General features: G+C 40.7%; 1 protein-coding gene and 1 long non-coding RNA gene across 2 annotated transcripts in view; both read left to right on the forward strand.

The window, feature by feature from the left end:
• The first annotated feature begins 333 nt into the window (after nt 1-333).
• LOC113108012 (uncharacterized) lies at nt 334-3,588 on the forward strand. Its single transcript, XR_003292731.1, has 2 exons — nt 334-1,220; nt 3,260-3,588. It is a non-coding gene; the product is annotated as an uncharacterized LOC113108012 (long non-coding RNA).
• Nucleotides 3,589-9,365: 5,777 nt separating this feature from the next.
• The window catches only part of LOC113107955 (semaphorin-6B), a 116,137-nt gene continuing 112,912 nt past the window's right edge, over nt 9,366-12,590 (forward strand). The window contains exon 1 of the mRNA XM_026270787.1: nt 9,366-11,460. Coding sequence (XP_026126572.1) covers nt 11,371-11,460 — 90 coding nt within the window. The 5' untranslated portion in view covers nt 9,366-11,370. The remainder of the gene's footprint in view (nt 11,461-12,590) is intronic.

Here is a 12,590-nt window from a genome sequence, read left to right on the forward strand (position 1 = left end):
AAAAATGAATAATTAAAAATGGTCAAGTCTGATTTCATGGTGACTTTAAAATGGGACTGTGCTTAGGTCTGCAAAATTGCGTAAAATACGTTTCCCTCAAACTTTTTTAACGTCAAAACTGAATATGGCTATTCTGCTTTTTTCATTTATAATGTAGGCTGTTTATATTTTTATTCATTATTATTTAACGTTTCAATATTCATATTGCACATGCGTACCATATATTTTAAACTGCATTTGCAGTGAAAAGATGACTTTATTTTGATGCTTTTCCAGCTCGCTCTCTCGGTCTCCAAATTAAATTCACTTACGTTGCCACTTGCGCTTCTATGCCAAGACTAATCCCCTCATCCAAGTATCGCTGCTTTATTTCCTAACCCCAAATGATTAACAACAAATTAATTCCGCTCCAGTCCGCTGCTCTATTCTGCGTCAGGTTTTGGCATTGACTTGCGTTTCAATAGCTGTGGGTGACAGCCTTACAACAGCGCTGAGATAGCAGACGCGCGATCTTTCTCTTTCAGACCAATCACTGCGGGCTACACGCCGGGGATTGCTGGAAATATTACATTTCTACCGGACACTAAGAGTTTCCTTTAACGGATTCCAGAGGCTGGACTCAAATCGGAGGAAGCGACACGCGCACCAAACAAACGAACGTGCCTTTTTGTCCACGCGCTCAGGAGCGTGTTTATTCTACTGGCGCAGCACTGAATAACTATTGTAGCGGTAGGTGATCGATAAGGCAAGTGTTTCTAGCCCAGACAGACACGTTTTCATAAGGCACAGCTGCTTGCGCTGCCGTGGACTGTTTTTGCCATCATTTGTTAGACAAAAGGCAGTTTATTCCCGCTTATTGCGAACGACTTCTTGGATACTGGATGGCTGTCCGAAGCGGAGTACAACGGCTGCAGGACCAAGCCGGGAATGCCATTTGTTCACAAGCAGCATAAACGAGCTTTGTTGCGCGGTGTTTTTACCAGGGGACAGGTGTCGTTGTGTACGTTGGGGCGGGGGGTTAGTTGTTGGGGGTTTGGACACAGTTGTCTTAAGGATGTCAGATCAGGGATCAGATCTGCACAGAGACAGGTGCGACAGAGAGGAGTAGATTTCACGCGGACCCCTCCTCTCTTCTCCTCTCAGTCATTCTGGAATATAGTCCCGAGGAGGCGAGTCATTCACAGAGAACCGGGCTCACCGTTTCCCATTGGCTGTTAACGGTAAGTGTGCTGGTTTTCCAAACTGCGAGCTTCTGTTCTGGATTGTAGTGGCCAGTTGTTACGGGTTTTTCCTCTCCATCTCAGTGTTGCGATGATGGGTTTGGTTCTGCGCGCGCCCCTGAATTGTGCTGTTTCCACGCCAAGTAATTAGTCTTAGAGTATTGTTCAGACGTGTTGTGATTCTTATTTATGATGTATTACGCTTATGTAATTAAATAAATTCGTTTTTGTATTTAGACATGATTTAGATAGTTGTTGGTCGTTGTTCTGACTTGATTTTGCCCGTGCATCTCGGGTTGTGTTAAAGGCTTACGGATGGTAGAACAGAATTAAATAATTAACAGTTTTTCACATTTTACAATAGCCGAGGTTCATTTGACTTGAAAATATTTGTTTTGGCAATAATATCACTTTACCTGCAATTTTTTTAATTCAATATTGCAGTTAGATTATTACATTATGTTATTAAATTCAATTCAGTCTTAAAGGATTGTCTTCATTTTAGGTCATATGCCTCAATTTATTATTTTTATAGCTTTTTGCACTCGGGTTGACTGCATTTGTGCAGTCTTTTACAAGTGGTTAAGTGCATTTCTCAAAACTGAGTGTACTTCCTCCAAACTCTTCACACAGTTATCTTTTCCATCTTGACACCGCAATTAATCTCAAATGCACTTAAATCACCTAAACAATGGACTCATTCTGCCATGACCTAACTAACATTCATTTCACACCCATCAAGACACTGAGCATTACAATATCTTTTTTTTTTAAAACAGAAACCAGAAGCCTTTTGTGAAGCAAGACTGACAAACTCTTTTGTGTTGCATGCAATACAAGGGGGAAAACTCACATTTTATGCAACAGCATGCCTTAATTTTTGAAAAATGGTAATTCCACTATAAATATGTAGCCCTGATACTGTAACAAAAACAAAAACAAAAACAAGTGTCTGCATATCCGTGCAACAGATCCCCCTTTAATCAGATGGACTGGCACCAGTATACATAATGCATCTATATCATGCCTGATCCGTCCCAGTCAGTCATGTTTACATGATATTTCAACGATGCGATCTTTTGAATTGATGATGATAATGAAATTGACATAGCAGAAAGTTTTCCGCTATAAGGGGAAACATTGTTGGCCTTTTCTTTCTTTCTTTCTTTCTTTCTTTCTTTCTTTCTTTCTTTCTTTCTTTCTTTCTTTCTTTCTTTCTTTCTTTCTTTCTTTCAGTGGTATGTGAGTTGGAGATGATTTTAAAAGATGTGGTCATTGAATGCAGTAACAAAATAACCTGTAGTCTGCATGTTCTTCTGGTTTTCTGACTGTCTGAAGATTTTTGTAAACACACTAGGTATTTAGAAAGGCAGTTCTGATCAAAACAACTGTAAAAACAGTCAACGGTAGCTGTTAAATGAAACGTGTCTAGTTGTCATTGTTCTTTCTTTTTTCATTCACCCTGTTTCTCATGAACTGACATTTAGAGCTGCACTCTTAAAAATAAAGGTTCCAATTACAACCACAAGGATTTTGCAGTCGGATTTCATAGCAGGACCTGTTTAAGTTCCACAAAGACCCATTTATTCTGTGGTTCTTTTCTGTTCTGCTTTTAGAACCCACACTGTATACTGATCCGAAAACCCTATAATGAAACATCAAGAGCTCTTTTAGTCTCCAAAGAACCACATAGCTCATATAGAGCCCAATACAGTTCTTGATATAGGCACCTTGAATCTAAGAGAGTGTGTGTGTTTGCTTTAGTATAGTTGGTGTGTGTTTGTTTTACTTGCCGTATCTTCCAGGTGTTTGAACATACACCTATTCAGTAGCTGTTCATATTCCACCAAGGAAGTGGGTCGCGCTGTGTCAGAATAGTATTTTTCATCTTCCTTTTTCAACATGAGGGTCAACTTTCATGAATGGCTGGCTCTTCAGCACCGGTCTGTCTGCCGCCTCGCTTTGAGAGACGGTTTTTGTCATAGTCGCCCTGTTTCAAATTCAAATAGCCATTGCGCTGTCTTTTGTTATCCTTCAAGGTTTGTGGACTGGAAAAAGAGAAAGAAGTGAGTGAAGTCCCTAAGGGTGAAAGCATTTAAAAGAACCCAGGAGAGAGAGCAGATGAGAAAGGAGGTGAAAAGAGGATTTGCCATGTGGAGATGATGTCCTTAAGTGAAGGAAAGGTAAGATATGGATAGGATAGCAGCCTGTTTTCTCCACCAACAACTCTGGCTTATTATGGACAAGAATTGTTCTTTGAAGCAAAAACTCAATTTTCTTACAGTCTGCACGACTAAAGGTCTCAAGCTTGATAGCAGTCATTAGAGCTGTTCAGTTTTTGCATTGTAAATTGGGTTATTATCATCCATCTTCTTTGTTTGGATTTTAGTCCAGCTTAAGCACTCACATTTTTTCCTTTCGACAGTCCCTGAGGCCCATGATTCATGACTGAGGGTGGCATTTGTGTGAGCTTGCCAGTGACCTCTTCGAGCGCACATAGAAAACCACTCATTACACACTGAATTATCATTAGCACCACAGAACACAATGTGTGAAGTGCACAGGAAGTGTACGATTCGGAATAGATCAGTTTAAGTTTTAAATATTTTTGTCCTGCGCAGTTTTTATGTTCAAGAAATGAGTCACTTGCTCTGTATTTGGGTCAATGATGTATAAGAGTCCCCACAATATTTTAAGTTGAATTCCGTTTATCTAGTTTAAAACATTTAATTTCGGCAAGTTCTTAGAAATTTGCTCTTTGTGGTCATTTAAAAATTGAAATTTTATGAAAAGCTTCAGTTTGATAACTCTAAAAATGTCAAGTGGTGTAACCATTAAGTGCAAAACCCCCCCCCCAAAAAAAACAGGTTCTTTAAATGTAAATGAGTGTACACATTATCCATTATTTTCCAAAAAGTTTTTAAATATTCTTTTAAAGGTGGTTGGAATTTCAATAAATTAAATAGGGCCTATGGTTTTTCAACTTCAATTATGCTGCTGCCATTGTCTTTAATGCACTTTACATTTTAACAGACTGTTCAGCGGAGCCGTTCTAATTCCTGCGAACACAGAGCTGTTTTATTACCAGCCTTAGGTCGAGATGTTACTCTGAGCTCGAGCGACCCTCATGCTGGTTTCACTGGGATGTAATTCGAAGGATATTCTGAAATGTGATTGGGAGGGATTAGAAGAGGTGGATGAAGGGAAATAGATGGAGTGTTCCAAGTTTTCTTGAATAGGTGCCCTGTTCAAGTTAGCCCTTTCCCCCCAACAGCCGCACTTCACCCCTCAGTGCAAGTGTTGAGGCCAGTGTGCCGAGGGAACAGGTGCTCCGGGCACAGGGGGCACACGCGCGGACAAACACACATGCATGCTTACAGTTGCCCTTGGGGTTTTGCGTCACCTGTGGCTGCTTAAACCCCCCACCATCCCCCGTGGACCCTTTTCGAGGCAGGCCGTGGCCGGTGGGGGGGGGCCATTCACTCGTACTCCCCAACGCAGGGCCCCTTAACTCCCTCCATGCCATTTGCGTCCTCTTTATCAGTCTTTTACTGTCATCCGGTTTCCTTCCCTTTTCTTTTTTTTCTTTTGTCAACCCTCGATTTCTCCATATCTCAAACCGTCCCTTTCGCTGTCCCTCCCTTTTTGGCACAGAGCTCAGTCTTTCTTTCTCTCCCTACGTCTTTCTGTCTCTCCCTCACTCTTGTCTTGATGTCAGACCCTTCCAGACAGAGTGCTTTCTCTCAGTGTGCTGTCAGGCTAAAGGACACTGCCCACTGGGGCTCTGAAAGGAACAAATTGACCGGAACAATGTTCTCACTTAGCATGTAGAGCTTGCCGAAAGAGAAGGTGAGAAGCATGCTGGGCCCGCTCAGAAACCTCACGTTGAGATGCCCACCCGTTCTTTCACTGGCCTCGTCTCGCAATTTACTGTTTTCCCATCACAATTTTATGCCTGTTGAAGGTTAGTATAGGAGTCGCAGAGAGGGAGCGATAAATGCATTAACCAGTGACCTCTAAAAACCTGATTTCCCATGATTCCTGGGCCCTGGAGGGTTAACCCTTCTCCTGACCTGCCATAAGGTGGTGCTGGAGGTCATGGCTCCTCCCATTAAAATGTAATGGAGCTTCTCTTCCATTCCCCCTCAGCGAAGACCCCTTCTCCCTGCAGTTTTATCACATATCCATCTTTCATCTTTTTCTCTTTCTTCTGTACTTTGTTTCTGATTTTTCACATCTTTCAATTGGAGCCAAATATGTGAGCTTAGAATTTACACAGAAAAAAACTCCTAATTAGGTGAGTGTGAACATTGTTACTTGGTCTGATGTTACTGTACAGCTTGTTTCCTTTTCCTTTAAGTTTCCTTTTGTTTCTTTTCTTTTCTACTCTCCACTCTTGTCTTTTTCCCTTTTCTTCCTCTCTCCTTTTCTTTTGCTTTTCATTATTTCCTTTTACTTCCTTTTCATTATATTTCTCCTTTCCTTTCCCTATTACTTCTACTTCCTTCTGTTTTTCATTTCCTTTTTGTTTGCTTTCTCATTTTCTTCACTTCCCATTCCCTTTTATTCTCATCCCACCCTTCTCTTTTTGTCCAAGCTGATAGTCTTTACAGTTGTTGCATAAGCTACATAAATACACCTCTATGCGTAAACAGCAGGCAGGATTTCAGAGATTGAAAGAGTTTTGTGTGCAGGGGGCTGTGTGTGACTCTTTCAGAACACAGAGAGAGCTGTGAAAGGAGATGCTGTATGTGATTCTGGGCCTTCGGCTGAGAGAACAAGGTGATGAGAAAAGATGGTGGGCGACAGGAGATTGTTAGCCTGCATGGGCGTGAATAAACAGAGCTTGTGTGTGTGTGTGTGTGTGTGTGTGTGTGTGTTAGAGAGAGAGAGAGACAGACAGAGAGGATGTGTGAGAGGGTAAGAAAGAGTGAAATAGAAAAACTAGATTGTATGTGTGGGAATGTGTTTCACTGCCGCCTTTGCTCATTCTCTGAGGCCCAGTCACATCTCTCTCACACAGTGGCAGCAGAAAGATTTGTTAATGAGGGGAGATGCTAACAAGAGGCAAGAATGAGGAAGTGGAAAAACACTGCCAGTCAGAGAAGAAAGAGGCTGTTTGGTACTGTAACCCATACACTGACATAAGACCTGTTTACACCATTCATCTCATTCTCAGGTGATCCAATCACAAGTGGTCAAATGAGAAATACATTTACGCCTGTTTTTTTATTTGCATCTCAAATGTGCCTCTTGTGAACACTGTGATTGAATTTCAAGGGAGGGTCTCTAATCTTGCGATTTCCTATGGTAATGTATCACTGTTGATAAAGGGTTAAAAAAAAACTATTGCTTTCAAAAATGTAACACATTTTGGTCTGAATTTCAGATGAATGCTTTGCCTGATCTGTGTTGCTGCATGTTGATATGAGTCAGACCAGAGAAGTTTGAAAGAAATCGAAATCGCGATCAGGCAGAAGTTGTAATTGTTATTCGTATCTTTTAGAGAAGCATGGTTCTGTGATCAGTAGTAAATCTCCTTTTGAAGGCCAGAGGGAGCTTTTCGCATTGAAAGTCCAAATACACAGATTTCGCGTATATCATTTTGCAATATCGCGTTCATAATCGCAGATGAATCTCATGCAATTATGAACACCATTTTGCATAGCTTGTCAGCGATCTACGGCTCTGTCTATTAAGTGCCGCTCCATTTGAAAGCAGGTAATGGACATTTACTGCTAATCACAGAACCGGCTTTACTAACGAGACATGCATTTCATTCGATTAATCATAAATAAATAAATAAATTAAATAAATAAATGTATGCATTTAGCAGACACTTTTATCCAAAGCGACTTACAGTGCATTCAGGCTATCAATTTTTACCTATCATGTGTTCCTGTGGAATCGAACCCCCAACCTTGCGCTTGCTTGCTTGCTAACGCAATATAGACATACCCTTTATCACTGCTTAGAATACTATGAAATATGTTGCATTATTTATATATGTTTTTTTTTTCCGTAGCTTGTCAGAACTACGGCTCTGTGTAGTAAATGCTGCCCCATCTAAAAGCAGGTGATGGAGATTTACTACTAATCACCGAACGGGCTTTACTGGCAATTTTGTCATACAAATTTTGTACTCCATTTACACCCATATTTAGCACTGTACCCTTCACACAAGATTTATCTTGACACCAGGTGTCATATTAAACAGATTTATACACACTACGTCTGTTTTTTTTTTCTCTTCCTCTCACCTCAGGCTACATCTGTCTATCACTCCTGATCTCACCAACACACACCACAACACACAAATCTCACATTGTTGCTTGGTGTTTTTGGCTGGCACTGCTCTGCAGCTGGTGTGAGAACACAGTCTCTCAGGTAGACAGGAAGTGTGTGTGTTGATGAGGAGGATGAAGCCATAGATGACTCACTTGAGCCTCTGAAGACACATTCCTGCTTTTCTGTGGTTAAAAACACCCGAGGATGTTCGTTTTACAGCCTCACTTTGTCCCCACATAGGTGCTTTTACCTCTCAACTGGAAATCTGCTAGGAAGAGTTGTTTGCACAGTGCAGCGCCACTGTTAAATGTTTAACCATCTCTGTGTTTATGTACTTTCCTTTTCCTCGAATTCTTCTGTCCTTTTCGTCTCTGCCCGAGCGGCTCGTTCTCAGCCTCAAGGTAATTAACAGCGTAGCGCATTCGGTGACCCACAGGACGCAATCATGCATGAGCGAGGGAGAGAGACTGAACAAAGTAGCCCTGAAATGAATGTGGGGCTCAAGATGGGTAAAGGAGAAAGAGGGAGAGGGCAAAGGACAGAGGGCAGGAGGAGAGATGCCAGGCAGTGAGGTAATCCTGAGAGCGGATGAGAAAAATGAGCAAGAGATGGGGCTCTGGAGAGGGATTGTGGGTGTTTAACGGATGGGCGGGATGCTGGCGGCTGAAAAACATTTAAATCAAGAACTCAGAGGAACCAATTAATGCATAGAAACCTTGGAGTTCCTGCTCAAATCAGCTCACAGAGCCAAACAGAACCCATGCTGTGGAGTGCATCTGGTGACTAGTTCTCTGTCTTTGGGTAAATCTCATGAAAATGTGTCCCAGTTATATTTTTCTCACATTAAGAAAATAAGAAATTATATTTCCCCAAGAAAAACAACGAAGCGTATTTTGTACTGTCAAAATCTGACATTATTTTTTATTACATTTAAGCATATTTTCTCTCAAAATTTTCATTACTCTTAAAGATGATTCTCATTACTGTAATACTGTTTTGCTCTTTTTGTATGTTTTCCATCTTAAAACAATAATACAGTATTTAGAAATACACATTTATAAATATGTGACCGTGGACCACAAAACCAGTCATAAGGGTCAGTTTTTAGAAAATTGAGATTTAAACATCATCTACTAAATATACAGAATTAACAATTTATTGCCATGGAACATTCTCAATATCCTAATGATTTTTGGCATAAAAGAAAAATGTATAATTTTGACCCATACAGTGTTTAGTTGGCTACTCGGCAAATATACCCATGCTACTTATGACTATATAATAATTAGGCTGTAAAAAAAAATGGGATGTGATATCTATGAATACTGTGACTGACTTTTTATAAAGTCAAATGGATTTCAAAAGACGTGCTATAAGGTTGCATTATGGAGACTTGTTGGCGAACTATACTTTAATGTATCGTTGGGTATTTTTCATATTGCAATTAGTTTTACATGATTTTTTGTTATAGTCTGTTAATGTCTTGTATAGATTCTTCTCTCTCTGTCTCTGCACATTCAATAAAGCTTTATTGGCAATGACTACTGCAATACAGTACAACAAAGAGCTGTTTATGACTTTAACTACAGACGAGACTTAATAATGTACAGCATTGGAGCTTATGGAGGGTGAAAGAGAACACTTAATATTGAACCGGAGATGAAAAGATATCACTCTTGTGCTGAAGAGAACGGTTTGAGTGTGTGTGTGTGTGTGTGTGTGTGTGTGTGTGTGTGTGTGTGTGGCGGAGGCCATCTGGAGGCAACAGGTCTAGTGTCAGCGGGCAGTTGCTGTAACACAGTCTGGTGCTCTCTTGGGATGATGTCAGACACACACACACACACACACACACACACACACACACACACACATAGACACCATACGAATCAATCTGGCGCTCAGTTGAAATGCCCTGACAAAAAACCCAAAATCTTTGATGTTGAATGTCCTTGCTTGTTAAGAGCACTTCTCCATGTAGGGAACACACAGAGCAATGTTGGGCTCGTGCATTTAAACAGAAGAGAGGGGAAATGGAGAGAGGGAGAGCTCTCAACCGTTTGATTAGGGATTGCAATTCTTGGTTTCAGATGAAAATTTGCTAATGTATTTCAAATCAATTGCAGCACATTCACAGTGAATGGATTTTGCTCTAGTGAAGAGGAATAATGCTAATCAGATTCTGTAGCCTTTGTATGTGTGAATGTGTGTTTGTGTGTGTGGTGGCATATTTGTATTTGTATGTAAATGTTTTTCACCCGTGTGCTCATAAGGACCTGAATGGATTTGTGTTCGAATCGTTTAGTGAGACAGGAGTCTGACTGCTCACCCCGCTGTCAAGCTTCTGCATTTCCTCTCCTCTCAAATCCCCCATGTGAATATTCAGAACCCCTTTCAAGCCTTTTAATAACTTGTTTTTGTGGTCAGCATCAGAGTAGGCTGGCATTTCTGTGTCAGGCCGAATAGCAAAAGAGAGACAGAGGGGGAGAGAGAGTAACAGATTTTCTGAGTTGAACTGTGAATCTTAACTCAGCCGTTAGCATCGCTAACTCCCACCTCAGCATGCTTAATCCTGCAAGTGTTTCTTTGGTTTTGTCACGCTGCAAAGCAAACTTTTTCCTCCACTCGGATTTTGTTGTGTTGAGCAGTAAAAATGTCTAAATCTCTTTAAAGGAGAAGTTCAGCTAAAATGAAAATTCTGTCATTTACTCGCCCTCATGTCATTCCAAACTTGTATGTCTGTCTGTCTTATGAGGAACAGAAAATAGTATATTGTTGTCGTCTTTTTCACCCTGGTGCTGTTCCAAACATGCTGAATGCTAAAGATATTTTGACACATGTTGGCAACCGACAGTTTTGCTTACCATTATTCTCCATCATGTGGACCAAATTAAGACTGAGGCATTTCTAAAAATATCTTACAACAGGAAAAAGTTGAATTTCCAATTAAGGAAAATGTTATTTCTAAAAACAAGTCTTAATATCGCATGCAGTTATGGCTTAAATTGAATTCATTTTAATCACTGAATTAGTGAGTGGCACTCAAAAACCAAATTAGTCCATTTTATGAATGAATCCTTCTTTTTAGTCAGTTGTTCTTCTCAGTGAATTGATTCAGTTCACAAATCTGAATTGATTCTTGAGTTAAGCTCACTGACTCTGTTATTAACAGCTCAAAGGAGGGCAAGATTATTAGTGAATATTGCCTTCATGTTATACTGATTACTTCTATGATATTGTTTGTCATTTTTGAAGCAATAATACATCAAAAATACATCATACAGTTTTGGAACAATGTGAGGGGGAATAAATGATAACAGAAATTTCATTTTTTTGGCTGATCTATCTTCTGTGAGCTTTTGAGAGATCTATAATTGTAGCTCCTATTTTCTGTCTGTTATCTTAAAGAACAGAATTAGTCTTTCCATCCCCTTTCTCAGCACACACAGACCTTTGGCATTAGAGAGCCTTGTATCCTGGGCAGACAGCCTGGCAATCATGTGACACACTCTTCCTCTTTCTGCCGCAGGGACATCTCTCTCTCTCTCTCTCTCTCTCTCTCTCTCTTTCTCTCTTACACACACACACACACAATCACAGAATGCTTGTTTATGCTTTGCTCACAGCCTAACCTTTAAACAATTATCTATTTGCTCAGTATAAATAGCATAGCATGTCACCCCTGCTTTATTTCACTCTCTCCCTCAGCCTGCCCAGCTCCACCGCCGCCGCTGTACTCGAGGAAACGTGATACCACTAGTGTAAACTCTAGAAATGATCAGCCAGAGACCATCGTCCCTGAGAACGCTCTGCTCTGTCCTCCTGCCCCATGTCTGTCATGACTTCAAGATCTGCGAGGGGTTAAATGAAGCACAACACGCTGTGGCATCGGGTCACCACATTAGCGCTGGTCGACATACGGCTCCTCACTGCGCCGAGGGACCCGCAAGGGCTGGTGTGTAAATACTGAGCAAATTGGCTGGGATTTTTAAAACCTTTCCAGATCACGCTAGGAATATGTTGTGGTAAACAATCTCGAGTGCTTTTTTTAATGCTAGGTTTATTGATGAATCTCTGTATGAGGGAGTTTAATTGCATAGCCGCAGGGTCGACTGCACAATCTCTCCGACACGGGAGAGCACTGGCTCTGCCAAATGTTAAAGATGGCACTTGGGCTTTTAAGGCCGCCGCTTTTCTTTCTCTCACGCTGGCTTGTTTAGGGCGGTTTCACCTGCCTTGTTTCTCACGACTGTCGTTGGTGCCATAAGTGGTGACAACAATGTTTCTTTGAAGCAGCACAGTGGAGGAACAGCCTGGTGTTCACGCTAGTTATGGAAGAACAGCTTGGGGCTCCTTGGGTCAGATTTCTCCACTTATTTATGAGATAAGAGTCTCCGGGACAGCTGGACCAGTTGTTCGTTTTCACAACCTCACTCTCCTGCTTTCTCTCACGTCCCCTTTCATTTCGCACGGGTCCACTAATGGTAAACATTCTCTATGCTGCAATGTTTAGTTCTATAAACAGACTGTAAGCTAAACCTAACAAATGCTTGAAAGTCAGATTTGTCAATGGACACCAAACATGCAACACAAAGGCATAATAAACCCTCGCTACCGAACGCAAAAATTACACACGCGAGAGATGACAGAGTAATTACCATGTGACATCAATAAAAAAACACTAGAAATCCCTACTGTGAATATTAATCAAGCCTAAAATTGTGATGCAAGTGAGAGATTATGGCTCTGATGGTATGGCCAGGAACCATTCGTGGACTGTCTGATGCATATTGCTCATACTGGCAAGTACATTCTCAATCACTGGCTCGAGTTAAGGCTTGGAATCAATTTGTGTCAGTTTGATCCTAATTCACAAGCTCTCAGTTCCATATTGGTTTCATTTTGATTCGATTCATTTGGGTATACACTATTGTTCAAAAAGTTGTTTTTTAAGTGTTTCTTATGCTCACCAAAGCTGTATGAGTTTTTTCAAAAAAAAAGTTTTTTTTGTATATTTTATAATGTAATTTATTTGTGATTTGTAATTTTTAGCAGTCTTTAATTATTATTATTTTTAAGGCTCAC

Source organism: Carassius auratus, chromosome 8 (genome assembly GCF_003368295.1).
Source record: "Carassius auratus strain Wakin chromosome 8, ASM336829v1, whole genome shotgun sequence".
In the NCBI taxonomy this organism is placed as follows: Eukaryota; Metazoa; Chordata; class Actinopteri; order Cypriniformes; family Cyprinidae; genus Carassius; species Carassius auratus.